The sequence below is a fragment of the Neolamprologus multifasciatus genome, chromosome 16 (assembly GCF_963576455.1).
Source record: "Neolamprologus multifasciatus chromosome 16, fNeoMul1.2, whole genome shotgun sequence".
Taxonomy (NCBI): domain Eukaryota; kingdom Metazoa; phylum Chordata; class Actinopteri; order Cichliformes; family Cichlidae; genus Neolamprologus; species Neolamprologus multifasciatus.
Window position 1 is genome coordinate 16,789,188 of NC_140454.1, and position 13,502 is coordinate 16,802,689.

A 13,502-nucleotide genomic window follows, 5' to 3' on the forward strand; every position below is an offset into this window, starting at 1 on the left:
TATAGCGACTGGTAAAGTAGCTCAAGTTCAGAGAACTGAAATTAAATATTATACAGAAGATATTTCACGTCTTACCATTATTGTTCCCTGACGGCAGGTTAGGGGAGCGAGCTGGCGGTGAGTCATCATCAGAGCTGGCAACAGTCTTTATGGCATCATGGTAAAGTGGGGTGGAGCTGGGCATTGCAAACTTGGACATGCGTGACATCATGATGGAGAGCGGGTTCTGGGATAGTGTTGGTTCAGGAGGTATGGTGTAAGGGCTACCAGACGGGACATTGCCTGGGAGAGACATGGAGCCAGATGGAGCCCCTGATGAAGGAGGGGCTGAGGGAGGGCCGTTACCACCTAGATGACAACATATGAAGAAACAGAGGACATGACAAAGAAATAATAAAATACAACAGTCTATTTTTTTTCTTCTTGTGGATTGTTTTACATTAAACTACCACAAGTGACATTCCTTGCAATTGGTATGCAAATTCAGACTTAGTAAGATAATGTGGCTACTACATTATGTGGCCAGAAGAGGGAGCCACTGGACCATAACCCACCCAACCCCACCCCACAGATGTGTTAATCTGAAAGATCTGATGAACATGGAAGATAAACACATCAGATCCATATCATTTTTAGTTTTTAGGTTGATTCTGTTTCAACAAGGTGAGTCAAATATCTGAAATGTGATCACTGGGACAATAACTATAACTAAAATTCAACCCCATATCATTTAAAAAATAAAATCCCAATATTAACTGAATACAACTTCTCTTTTTTCATTGTTTTTATTTAGGAATTTAATTTTTGCAAGAAAAGGATACATATAACAACAGAAAATGAAAAACAATGCATACCTTGCTCCATACTTGGCATCATATTTGGTGAGGTGATACTGAGCGGTGGCTTGCCACCCTGAGGGGGCACTCCAGGACTCTGCATGGGTGGTTTTGGTGAGGAAGCCCATCCTGGAGATGGGTTAGGAAGAGAAGGAGATCTCATATGAACAGGAGAAGCACCTGCTGATCCCATCATGGAGTGAGGAGACTTCATTGGTGCTGAAGTTGGAGGTGCTGGGGGGGCAGCAGGGCCTGTGGAACCGGTGAGCATGCCAGCCAGTTGGGACGGTGTTTGAGGGGACTTAAGATTAGCCGAGGGAGAGCCCATCATGGGGGACTGCACCTGCCTCAGAGGAGGAGACTTAAGTGGATTAACACTGGGAGAGTTCCCACCTCCTGCTTGGACATTCAGATCTGCTGGCTTGCGGCCCCTTTGGCCTTGTGCAGGACCCCCAGCAGAGGGAATATGATTAATACGGCCATTGCCTCCAGTTGGTGTAGATCTGTGCTCCGGACCAAATGCTTGGTCTGCATGTGGACCCCTCATTCCTCCAGCACCCCCAGGGAAGGATCTCCCAGGCCCCATAGGAAAGTCTCCTGGCTGCGCCTGCTCAGGGAATGACCGACCCTGCATGGGCCTGCCTTGTGGACCCATATTCTCCATTGGCCCTCCACCCCCTCTCATTCTCATCATCTCATCAGGGCTCATATTCATGGGGGGATCTCGTAGTTTTGAAGGATGCATATGAGGTCCTGGCCCCGGACCAGGCCCCATGCCGAACTCAGGTCCCATTTCCCGGCCCCCTATTCCTGGCAGTCTAGAGGAAGGACTCATGGGACCATCACTGGGCATTCTGGGAAACATACCCATGCCATTACCTGGTTCCATCCCACTTCTTTGGTGTCCCATCATCCTCTGCATGTCCATCATCATCCCAGGAGGAAGACCCTTCTCTCCACCCATTCCTTGGTGAAACATTGCCTCTTGGACTGACTGAGGGTTTGGGAAACGCTCACCACGAGCTCCTGGACCAGCAAACATTGGCCCAGGTCCTCCAGGGAAGCGCGCTTCTCCTATACGGGGAGGCAACTCATCAGGCCATCCCATTCCAGGCCTCGGGGGGCCTTCCATCTCAGGATTCATCATGCCAGAGAAGCCAGGCATCCTCTGCATATGTGGGGGCATACCCCTGGGGCCAGGACCCATGCTCATGCGCTCTGGATAGTGATCCGGTGGCCCACCTGGTCCTCCCCACATTTCTCCTGGGCCCATCTGATAAGGAGGCGGGGGCCCTCGCATCATGCCACGTGGACCATGGGGGTGCATCATCATATCAGGACCAATTGGCCGGTGTTGCATTTCTTGTTTCTTCCTCTTCTCTTCGTAAAATTCCTGCTGTAGCTTCAGCCACGCCACCTGTTCTGGGGTCATCTGCTCTCCATCTCCACATCCACCTGGGCCTCCCATGTGTGGACCCATTTCATCCTGTGGAAATGGGGGCATGTCCCTGGGACCATGGGGTGGGCCAAAAGGTGGACCTTGTGGACGAGGTCCTACTGGTCCACCTGGTGGGCCTAAACTCTGAGACTGCGCTATCATAGCCTGTAAGGGGCCCTGCTCAGACCTCCGGGGTGGCGCGTCAGGACCCCCATCATGGGGTCCACTATGGGATTGTTGAGCTCCAGCTGGCGGGGCATCACGGTCATCAGGGAAAAGCATGCGCTGAATATCTCGCAAGGTCTGCAGAGAGCGCTGCCGATGTTCTATCTGTTCTTGTGACAGACCCTCTGTGTTCACCTCCATGTTCAACAGCTCCTGGGTTAGCTGCTGGTGTTGCTGCTGCTGCTGGGGTGTCAGACCTGTTCCACCAGTTCCTCCACCCTGTCCACTTTCACCTGATGTTGGGGGATTGAGGCCAGCCTCTGGTTGGGTTGCAGGGACCTGGTCAACTGCGGCTGTAGTGTTACTGGGGCTGCTGCTGGGAATATTTTTGGATTCCATGCCTGTAGAGGATGAGCCTTCCTGCGGAAGAACACCAGATTGGCTCCCTTGATTTGAAGGCTGTGGTGGGGCTGGCTCTGACGTGCCAGGTAAGGACGGGTTAGATCCAGGCTGGTGGCTCTGATCTTGGGTGTGGGACGGAGGCTGCTGGGGAGGATTGGAGTCGTTTGCTGCATTGTTCTTTAACACAGAGAACGAGAAACGGGATTGAGATGTAGCAGTGTCAACATAATCATGTTCATATATATATATATATAATTTCATATATGCCATGTATATATGTTAGTATTTATTTACTATGAAATGAGTATTTACCAAGAGGAGGTGAGCTATGTCCCTGTTGTTGGAGATGTTTGTAATGTGGAAGACAATGATGTTTTCTATACGGCCACTAATAACCTCTTCAGCTGCCCTGAGGACAAGGAGGCAGATGGTTAGATATCAGTCATCAGACACAATAGTGAGTGTGAGTGTGTGAGACAGTGAACCACATGAATGAGTCTTAGATGCGACCATGAAGGTAATGCCAAGGTCAGCAGACTAAGAAAAGTATTACACGTGCACACCTTCTACTGGGCATCCACATATTTGATCTCAAACTCCCAAAAGAGAGTGGTAATCTAAGCCAAGCATGTACTCCCACTGAAAAACACACGTGCTTGTGCAGATACACACAAAACATTTAGGCTATAATTGAAAAAGCTGGGTGAAGGACAGGCGAGGAAGCCAAGTACCTTAGTCCCACATATACAAACAGTTTTAACAGTCACTGATGGCAGAAGCACAAAGATACACTCAATGAAAATATCACTGTTAGGAATTCTATTTTAATCGTGCTGCTGCAGATGTAGGTATTTATTATGTAAAAGAAAAAAAAATACTTTCTATAAACTCATTAATATTTAAAACTTGGCTAGATAAACCAACTGTGAACACCAACAATTAAACAGGAATATTCTATTTCTAAGCCAAAATATATGACAAATACGAAGTAATAGAAAAGGTAACTTCTGGCTTCCTTACTTGTTAGCTATCCCTGTGCTGAAGACATAAACAAATTTTGAGCCTTGTTTCTGGCCACTAGCAGGCTCTGTTGTGGAGACTTGGCCTCCCAGTGTATTGTGGGAGGGCGTTGAGGAGCGACTGAGTCCGGCATTGGAGGTAGAATGTGTGACAGTGTCCTGGGGATTCACATCGCTGGAGTTTGAGTCTGCAGGGAGAGAACAGGGTATACCCACGACTTTAAGCACATACTTATGGGAAATGTAGTTCTACTGAAAACCACTGTCAAGTTGATTAATGGAGGGAATATTATATATGCTTGAATGCACATGTTAACACACTTACTGAAGAATCCTCTGTTATCTTCGTCACTTTCTCCCCCAGAGTACCAGTCAGCTCCACTGTACGGCGCCCTCCTCTCCGTAACACATATCCTCTTCGCCCTGCTACTATCTGTACACACACGCACACACAAAGCCATCAGTGGCCTTAGGTTTATCAGTGTGACTGGCAATGAGGGACTGCAAAGTACATCTTTCAAGATGTCCAATTTGTATTCTCTTGGCAGAGTGTGTAGTATTAGCAAACAACACAGCAGATGATTTGATAATACTGTACTGGCTATGGTGATTCTTACCCGTTTCCTCACTTGTAGGCGTACCACTCTCTGGTTGTTCGGATGACTCTGCAGAGTTGTTCATGCTCCTTTTGGATTTCACCTTGGAGCTTGGGCCGGAGCTTAGGCTCTGGCCGTTTTTAAGCCCCACTCCACCTGCAACATTTTGAGCCCCTTTGGTCTTGGGGTCACAGGGTGAGGGCTGTGATTGGCTGCCCGTACTCCCTGGTTTGCCCTGATTGGGCATTTTAGAGTCACTCTGGGCGGCAGTGGAGGGAGACACGACAGGAGGTGATCGTACCATGGCCTCCGTCTTAGGTTTAGGGCTGAAAAACAATGAATAGATAAGGATACATTTATGCCATGAACTAAAACAGCTACTTTGCCTTGAAATCTGTGAAAAACATCAGATATTTGGATACAACAAAAGGCCAGGAGCATTTTAGCAGGCTTATCTAATAATCATTTTCTGAAATCAAGAATGAACCAGGTAAATCACAGATAAATGCGGCGACAGCTTGCCATCCATGAGGTCTTTAATTCCACGACACCTAGTTATAACACGTGCCTTTTTCCCCTCCAATATGGTACCCAAGAGGGGTGGCAGAAAGAAAACCAAAGAAAAAGGTGAACTTTCTTGTGTTCTTTTTGTCCTTACACCCCCCCCACACACACACACACACACACACACACACACACAAAAAGAAAACAACAACAACTTGCAACTGCTAAACACAGCATCAGTTTGACAACCAACAGTTGGCATAGATGTCTGTGAACGCAAGATTAAGTTACCGGTATGGGGAATTCAGTGCACACAGATCTTGTCTGTAAAGAGACAGGGCACCTACAAATGACTGCTGCTAACCGGCTCTGAGAGCAGTTCAGTTCAGGCAAGCAGGAAACATCCAACTGGCAGAGAACTTCCATACCACACCCTAATATCTTTCTTTCTTCCTCATATACACACACACACACACACACACACACACACACATTTGTACAAGTAGCATAAAACATATGCCAACATGTCCAAAAGCTCTGCACACTGTATGTATGTAGAGACAGACACACAGCCAGCACAACAAGAAGGCAAAGCCATAAGTTTGGCAGTCCGTGCAGTCATTTCCAGAGGCTCCAGAACCATGAGTCAGCAGGGAAAACTTCCAAGCCCAGTGTACTCCCTGACCCTGGAAGAGCTCTGGATCACGCATCAAAACCTTAAACTAATAATTCACAAAAAATGATTTTACATTAGCATTACACCTGACCAACACCTAATTTCCACACCATACAAGTAAAGCAAATTGTTCAGGTTTGTACCACCTTCTTGACCTTGCCAACATGCAACTCTTATAGATTTATCAGGTATCGTGTAGACATACTTGCTTACAAGCCTCACTGCACAATACCACTACAATTAAAGACATCAAGAGAGTAAATTCAACTCAGTAAAGAGAAATGAAAACACCAGAGTAGTAATAACCTTAAAAAGCATAAGGATAACATGTTAGCTTTATTTTATTTATTGTTTTTATTTTATTTTACTTTTTTGTTTTTTAATTTTAGATGTGCAAGTGAGATGACTTTATAAACGGCCGAGGCTTCCTCTTTAAGAAGAAAGCCCTGTAGGTAACGTGTGTGCCTCAAGATCCTTGCAAGGACTGAGTGACTCCGTCTGTCGAGTGTGTAGGAAAAAGTAACATTACAATCATTAAGCCATAGCCACTGGTGAAGTGCAAGCAGACAGAGGTAATTAAGTTAAAGTAATCAGCCAAAAGTGTCTAGATAGGGCCTAGTTTCTGTGTTAACAGCTATCCAAACGCATTCTCTGCCTGCTGCTACAGAAAAGTAAATGATGTCCATGCAAAAAGATTACTTAAGAGTAATTTCTAACTATGGCTAGATTTTCTAGCCAAGCTAGAGAAGAGACACCAATTTAAACTAGGTCTTCCTACCAGGTTTAGGAGCTGGAACAGAAAAAGAAGTAACTGTATGTCTCCCTGTGCTCCCGTTTCTACCAAAGGTTTCTTCCTGTTCAAAAGGAGTACTAGAACGACAGCTCTCTAGAAAGTACAGTACATATGAGCAAAAAGGCCGCCTTAATGTGGCCTCGGTCTTGCTGATTTTTAAAGTTAATATTTCTTATTTCAACTAAATCTAAGCTGGAAAAACAGGCAGAGCTTTTCAATTTGGCCCTTGTTCTTAACTGATGTTAATGACCTTGGCTTTTTTTCTTCTTCTTCTTCTTCTTTTTTTCCAATTACGTAAAAAAAAAAGATTTGCCGTGGACAGATGTTTCCTCAGTAAAGTTTGATTACATGTTATTGAAGCTAAATAATAAGCTTAAGTAGTTTAGTCATCATTAATAGTCCACCAAATTGTCTAGGAAGGTTGTCTTAACAAAACAAAAAAAAAGGAAAAAAAGGGTAGTAGTTTTTCAAACAACCCTTTAAAAAGTTTTATTTCCATGTACTTCCAAAGATTTTCATGCAGTTAAAAATGCTTTGCTGTCCATCATAAACAGTCTGGATTAAACATTATTTTAATCCATAGCTTTAATATATAGCCAGTATAACCTAGATTTCAGTTACACCCACAAAATAGCTGATCATTATTAGAAAGGAAGTATCACAGGGCAATATCCACAGGTTGTCACGTTGTATGAATCCACTCACCTTTGTGTGTTGGTGGACGGGGAGTTCTTTAGCCTATTGGAGTTCATTGATGGAGCTCCCAAGACTACAGAACAGGGTGGAGTGATGAGCTGGTGAGGACTGCCTGTGTGTGTGAGCGGCGCTTTTGCACGCACGTTCCTGGAGCCAGGAACAGGATTCCCAATGTTCGACAGGTTTCCACGACCGTCCTTGGCCTCTTCTCTCTCTTTCTTTCCTCGTTCCCTCTTGCTGAAATGTGTCGCTGCTGTACCTGCCGCCGCTGGCCTCTCCTCTTGGACCTCCAACATTCTCTCTACGTCCTTGTCTGTGTGGGTGTGCGTGTATGTGTGTGTGTGTGTAAGTGTATGTGTGTGGGAAAAGTGTGGAAAAAAATAACAATAGTCCAGAAGGCTTCTCTTGTTCTTGTTCAATGTGTATTTATGAAATTCCCCCAAGGGGGCTTTCAACGGCCCTTGGGCACACTGTTGAGAGAAAAGAAGGAGAAAAAGGACCGTTAACAAAACTGGAAAAGGCAGACGCCGTCTCAAGAGAGTTCAAAGCGACACTCTACCCAAAGTCTTCTTATTATCAATCTTCCTGTCTATGAGTGAAAGATAGAAAAGTTATTTTTCCTCCTCTTCTAAAGTTGCTTTGGGCAAAACAGGGCTTAATTAAGTAATTCTGACATTATTCAGTAAGAAAATCGTAGGTCAAATTCATTACCTGACGACTTACACAGACTTCAGTCATTGTTAATTGTAACCTCAGCATGTTTGTTTTTCCCCCAGTGTCTGAAATGTCTGCTTATAGTGCATTTTTTTCCACCCTCAACACACTCAGTGCTTCACACACAGACTTTATATGGGCAGGCCGCCCAGGTATGTTAAGACCCGCCCAAATACATTTAGAGACTGGCTTTAGCTTTATTCCATATCCATCTGAGAGAATGATGTCATCCGCAACGAATGGACAATACCCTTTGCTTTTATTTTTAAAATTAAGACACTGCTAATCCGCTTGCCAGCAGATCAACAACCTGGTTTCTACTACGACAGCTTTCAACATCATCCAGCTGCTTTCCAAGATCATCGCATCCTGCAAATGGACAAATTACATGCGCCGTCTTATACTTAATTTATGGTAGAGACGTTGTGTCTGTTTGCACAGGTATTTGCCTGCAGAGAGGCTCTCCGTAGGCAACAACTCCAACGTCAAAAGTCCTCAAAAAAAAAAACAAAAGCACATAGCTTGACGTGGATGAGTGTATGCATAACCTGAACCCTGACGGCTTGAAGAGTGGGCCACAAACAAGAGCAGCATGAGAAGCTGCAGTGGACGCTTTTCTTTATTTTGAACACTTGGTTTCACTTCAGCAATTTGTAAGTTATAAACCTGCTTTTGTCCACAAGTGATGGACCAACAATAGCACAAGCAAGTAAAAGTAGCCCACAGATCAGTTGTTTGTGGTGCCGCCCCCTAGTGACAGTAAACAGCTACAACATGTATACAGCCATCCACAAAGCTGTCTGCAATACCACCGCAGAAGCGCCTTGGAGCCCTTAGACTGCAGCTGGTAATGATAATCTTCTTCAACTCTACAGATCTGCTGTGTCCTCAAGGTCTACCGACTGGGGGAGAACCGGTTCATGTGTTTGTATCGAGTGCTTCAGAGCAGACAAAGTCTACCACATCCAGCTGCAGTCCAAAATGGTGAAGGATAAGAGACTCATTAAAGAGACGGCGGATTATAATGCTCCAGTAATAATCACCAAGTACTTCACAATTGTATTTGCAGGAAAAAGTTACAAAATAAATAATCTAATAATTTGTTTAAGAAATTGTGTATGCACTGTCTTTGGAAGCTCATGGGTGTTCCTACAAACACCCCTCGCAAATACAGTCTAAATCTGTTGTGAACTCTTCAAGTACGTACATAACTTCAATCCTCATTGTTCAACATGTGTTAGTTAAAACAACTGACCAAATTAAACAGCTGACAGAACAAAGACTGTAAAAAACAGCAGACACAAAAAAATCTTTCCCTCCACTAACTCTATTATTTGATTCAATATATACATCATCAATATGCAAGATCAATCATCTCAAGGTGCTTGATAATATAAATGATCCACTATAAGCTGATATGGAGTCTGGTTCAATATTAACTGATAAAAAGTAAGTCGCAGCCCAAACGCTGCCACCACTGCTTAGTTTGTCCACCAGAGAGCACCAATATTTATCTGGAAAAAAGAATCTGTTGATTTACATAAAATGATTTTACAATTTAAAAAAAAAAACACCAGTTAGGTTAGTCATTGATACTTTCTTTATCTTTGGCACATGTGGTAGAGCTGTCGAACTGGTACTGTGACTCACACCAATCACTGTCTTTTGTGTGTGTTGGTGAGTGAGAGCGAGAACTGCACGAGAATCCTGTTCAAGAGAGCAGCCCAGTCAGTGAGATTACATTGTCATCCTGAAAATATTTAGGAGCTCTTCCAAAACACTCAGCATTGTAACTGGCTCCAGAGTCCCCCTGGGGAGAGGGAGGTGGAATGGTGTTTGGGGGTTGTGTCGCCCCCTTTTCTACTTGTATGGGGGGATGGTGGCAGCACTGGGAAGCAGACAAATACACAGACTCCTGCTACAGCAGCAACACTCATCTCTCACTGGTCACAGAAGAAGAAGAAGTGATTTACAGCAGTCAGTAGCACAGATTACTGCACGCAGGCAGATGCTGGCTTCTCAACAGAAACAGAGGCGGCTTGTAGAACCAAATTAAACTGACTAGATTAATCTTTAAATGTAAAAAAAAAAATACTGTAGTGGAGACACTTCAGAGATATGCTAGGCTCATTATTAAAAATGTAACGAAAGGCAACTTCTTTTACGCATTTTATATTGAAGCACGTGTAATTCTGCAGCTGTGATATACAGCATAAATCAGAAACAAGAGCTTCTGTTAACGCGACAGTCCCCGTATAAAAGTTCAGTTAAACTTTGTGTCTGAATAATTACACACTACCAGCTGAACAGGCACTCAGAGAACAGGTTCTGCTGTTAACGTCTAGTTTCTATAATTGGAGCTTGTGCTAGAGCGGAGTCTAACGATGACACTATATCAGATGCTATCGGCTACTGTGTACCGGCCACAAAAACATGCTCAGGGTTCCCCTTCACTTTAACAATGTAAACTGAATTTTACATCTGTCTCCAAGAGAAATCTAATTGGATGAACCTTCCTGTTCCTAAAAAGTTTAAATGTACAGTACAAAACCTAATGAGATATTAATAAAGGCTACTCCTAAAGTGATCTCATCTGATTGTGATTGTTGGTGTTTTTAAACAGGTAAAATGTTTAGGACACCAGTAACAACTAGGACTTTTAGAGGGTGTACCATTTCATTTGTACATTTAAAAAAAAAAGAAGCAATGAACGTCAGAAAAAAAAAGCTGACTGACATTTAAAAACACCATTTACTTTGCACAAACTGGGCATGATTGCCAGCTAGGGTTAAGTTAGGCTCCTCTATTCCCTCTTCACAAGGGGCTGAGGGATGTATACTAAACTCTTTTCAACCATCCACAAACACTTTGCTTAAAGCTCGGTGAACCCTTTAGGATAAGGTGTCCAGCGCAAGTTAAAAATGTTCGAACCTGGTGGGATCAGGCAGTACTTGGCCTTGACTGACTCCTTCACTATGGAGCAATACTAAAGGAGGAGAGCCTTGAGAGAAGAGCCAGAAAAAATTAAATAAAATAAAATCACTTGAAATATATATATTTCGTTTGCATTAGTAGATATAGTTTATAATATATCAAAGAGCCAGTCATCTACTTCATTCAACTCCAACTTGCATGTAAGGCCTGGAGGGGCTTCATCTAAATCTAAACCCCAATAACAAGCATATGCGTGTGAAGCAAGTCTGTGCGCGTACATGGAAGCAAACAGCAGGAACTGTCAATCATCTGTTCTTTCCAATCGCACGCTAACAAGACACTAATTGGAAAGCTTGCTGACATGATTGTCATAAGGAATACATGGACACACACACACACATCAGGTGTGTACGTTCCAGCATGTCTCACACACACACATTTAAACAAGAAAGCATCATAGAGGTAATCACAGAGAATTCTCTTCCTCCACCTCCAGTAAAGATGCTGAACTGTCTATCACGGCAAACACGAGGAAATGCAGTTCATGTTAATGGGAAAACAGCATAATGACGCTCCAAAAATGAGCTTTTTGCCTGTGATATAAATATGAAGGGGGCAGAAAATAGTTCAATTCAATTAGATTTGGGCTTTCCGATGCAGGTGGCACTGGAAGACTATTTTATTTTCATGCTTATGTAACAGTCATCGTATGCTGCCTGCTTAGAGAGTAGACCCTTCCAATCTACGTCACCCAAATTCCTCTGAAGGGGAGTGGGAGGCTTTATAGCAATGCAGTATCTACTGGTATACTCCGCTGGTAAGGTGTGGGATCAGCAAGAAGAAAGGAACCCTGACCTTGCTGTCAACATAGTCCACTGGCTGAGAATTTTAAACACAACAAAGATTTATTTTAAAAAAGAAAAACAACAACAACACACACACGTGTAAATACACTCACACCGTCTCTCTTCCCTCATCTCAGCCCTGCTGGTGGCTGTAAAAGGGCCTGCTGATGTTTCAGCCTTATTTATGCAAATCCCATTTTGCAGTTCAGTCACAATGGAGTATTGCTCCCTCTTTCTCACTCTAGCTTCCCTACCCACTCTCCGTCTGTTCACCCTCCATCTCAAGAATTGCTTTTGCCCATTATTTGTTTAGGGGAAATATCAAAAAGCATTATTTCCACCTCTTCTCACAGTTTTCTGTAAGAATATACAAAACACATGGCCGTCAGCAACCAACTGTACAATCTGAAAAAGCAGCAGCCAACTCAGTGCAGGAAAAACAAAACAAAACAAAAAAAACATGCTCTACATCTCATCACAACAGCTTAAACACACACTTCAATTTAGTGAAATGGTCACATGAATAAAAGCTTATATGAAACAAAATGATTTTTTTTTAATCTGACAGAGTGGTCAAATAAGGATGTGCCTTATGCCAAAATATGCCTCAAGTTTTCTAATGAAAACACATTTTAAACCTTCCAAATGTTCAAACTATGTTAGATTTCTTCCCTTAGGAGTTAAATATGTAGTGAAAATCTGGATAACTTTGGTAAATGGCTTGTATTTGTATAGCGCTTTACTTAGTCCCTATGGACCCCAAAGCGTTTTACACTACATTCAGTCATTCACACACTTGTGATGGCAAGCTACATTATAGCCACAGCCACCCTGGGGCGCACTGACAGAGGCGAGGCTGCCGGACACTGGCACCACCGGGCCCTCTGACCACCACCAGTAGGCAACGGGTGAAGTGTCTTGCCCTAGGACACAACGACCAAGACTGTCAGAGCCGGGGCTCGAACCGACAACCTTCCAATTACAAGACGAACTGGCAACTCTTGAGCCACGATCGCCCCTTTGTCAAAGTAAGCCACAGGTGGTGATTACAGGATAGCGGCACTGAATTTCTGTACTTTTACAAAAATCTCTCTGAGTCAGTCCTTTAACTTTGTCAGTGTACTGTGTGTATAATGGGAACAAAGCATAACACAGTGGTGTCTGTGTCAGATACTGCTACTGTGTGTTTATCAACATGGGCTTGAAATGTTAGACTGGACTATAAAGTTTATGATGGCTGCTCTCACTGACTATATTACTTTTTGCTTTAGTTATTTTTTTTTTATTTGTTTTCCAATCTACATGCGCTGTACTATACCTTAAATTGCATCTTAGCTTCTTGAAGGACAGGTAAATCTTCTATATCGGTTTGCTCTATTTGTGATTTGAATTGAGTTTTTATAAGGTTCTAAGCATGAGTATGTAGTGAGTAGTAAGACAGCAGGGCCACAAAGTAAGAATAGTGGCTGTAATGTCACTTAAACAGAAATAATGAGTTACAGCAAGCAAAACTTGCCAATCTGTTGAACTCAAGGACAATGAGTTTTATTATTTATACATTAAACTTGTCATTTGCAATTCTACTTCATTATGAAGCTGCCACCGCTAAAATACTAGCATTTTAGTTTATGTAAAGTTTAATGCAAATCTAAAATGATGACGATGATGTTGATATGCAGCTTTAGCTCAGGTAATAAACTGCACAACGAAACATTACAGCTACTTTCAGCTAATACCTTCACATACCTGTCTTGAAGAAGTGAGACAAAAAAAACAAAAAAAAACAGTAAGATAAAAAATGAAAGTAAGATAAAGATATGTGTTGGACATTAACAATACCACAGTGTAGGAAACACCTGCATGCTCACCTGTTCAGGTGACTTC

General features: G+C 43.2%; 1 protein-coding gene across 3 annotated transcripts in view; it reads right to left on the reverse strand.

Moving 5' to 3' along the window:
- bcl9 (BCL9 transcription coactivator) overlaps window positions 1–13,502 on the reverse strand; it is a 28,004-nt gene that overhangs the window by 2,560 nt on the left and 11,942 nt on the right. For all 3 annotated transcript variants that reach the window (XM_085135711.1, XM_085135712.1, XM_085135713.1), the window contains exons 3-9: window positions 7,135–7,595; window positions 4,478–4,782; window positions 4,186–4,293; window positions 3,862–4,048; window positions 3,154–3,250; window positions 855–3,018; window positions 76–348 (exon numbers count right to left, since the gene is read on the reverse strand). In XM_085135711.1, coding sequence (XP_084991837.1) covers window positions 76–348; window positions 855–3,018; window positions 3,154–3,250; window positions 3,862–4,048; window positions 4,186–4,293; window positions 4,478–4,782; window positions 7,135–7,421 — 3,421 coding nt within the window. In that variant the 5' untranslated portion in view covers window positions 7,422–7,595. The remainder of the gene's footprint in view (window positions 1–75; window positions 349–854; window positions 3,019–3,153; window positions 3,251–3,861; window positions 4,049–4,185; window positions 4,294–4,477; window positions 4,783–7,134; window positions 7,596–13,502) is intronic.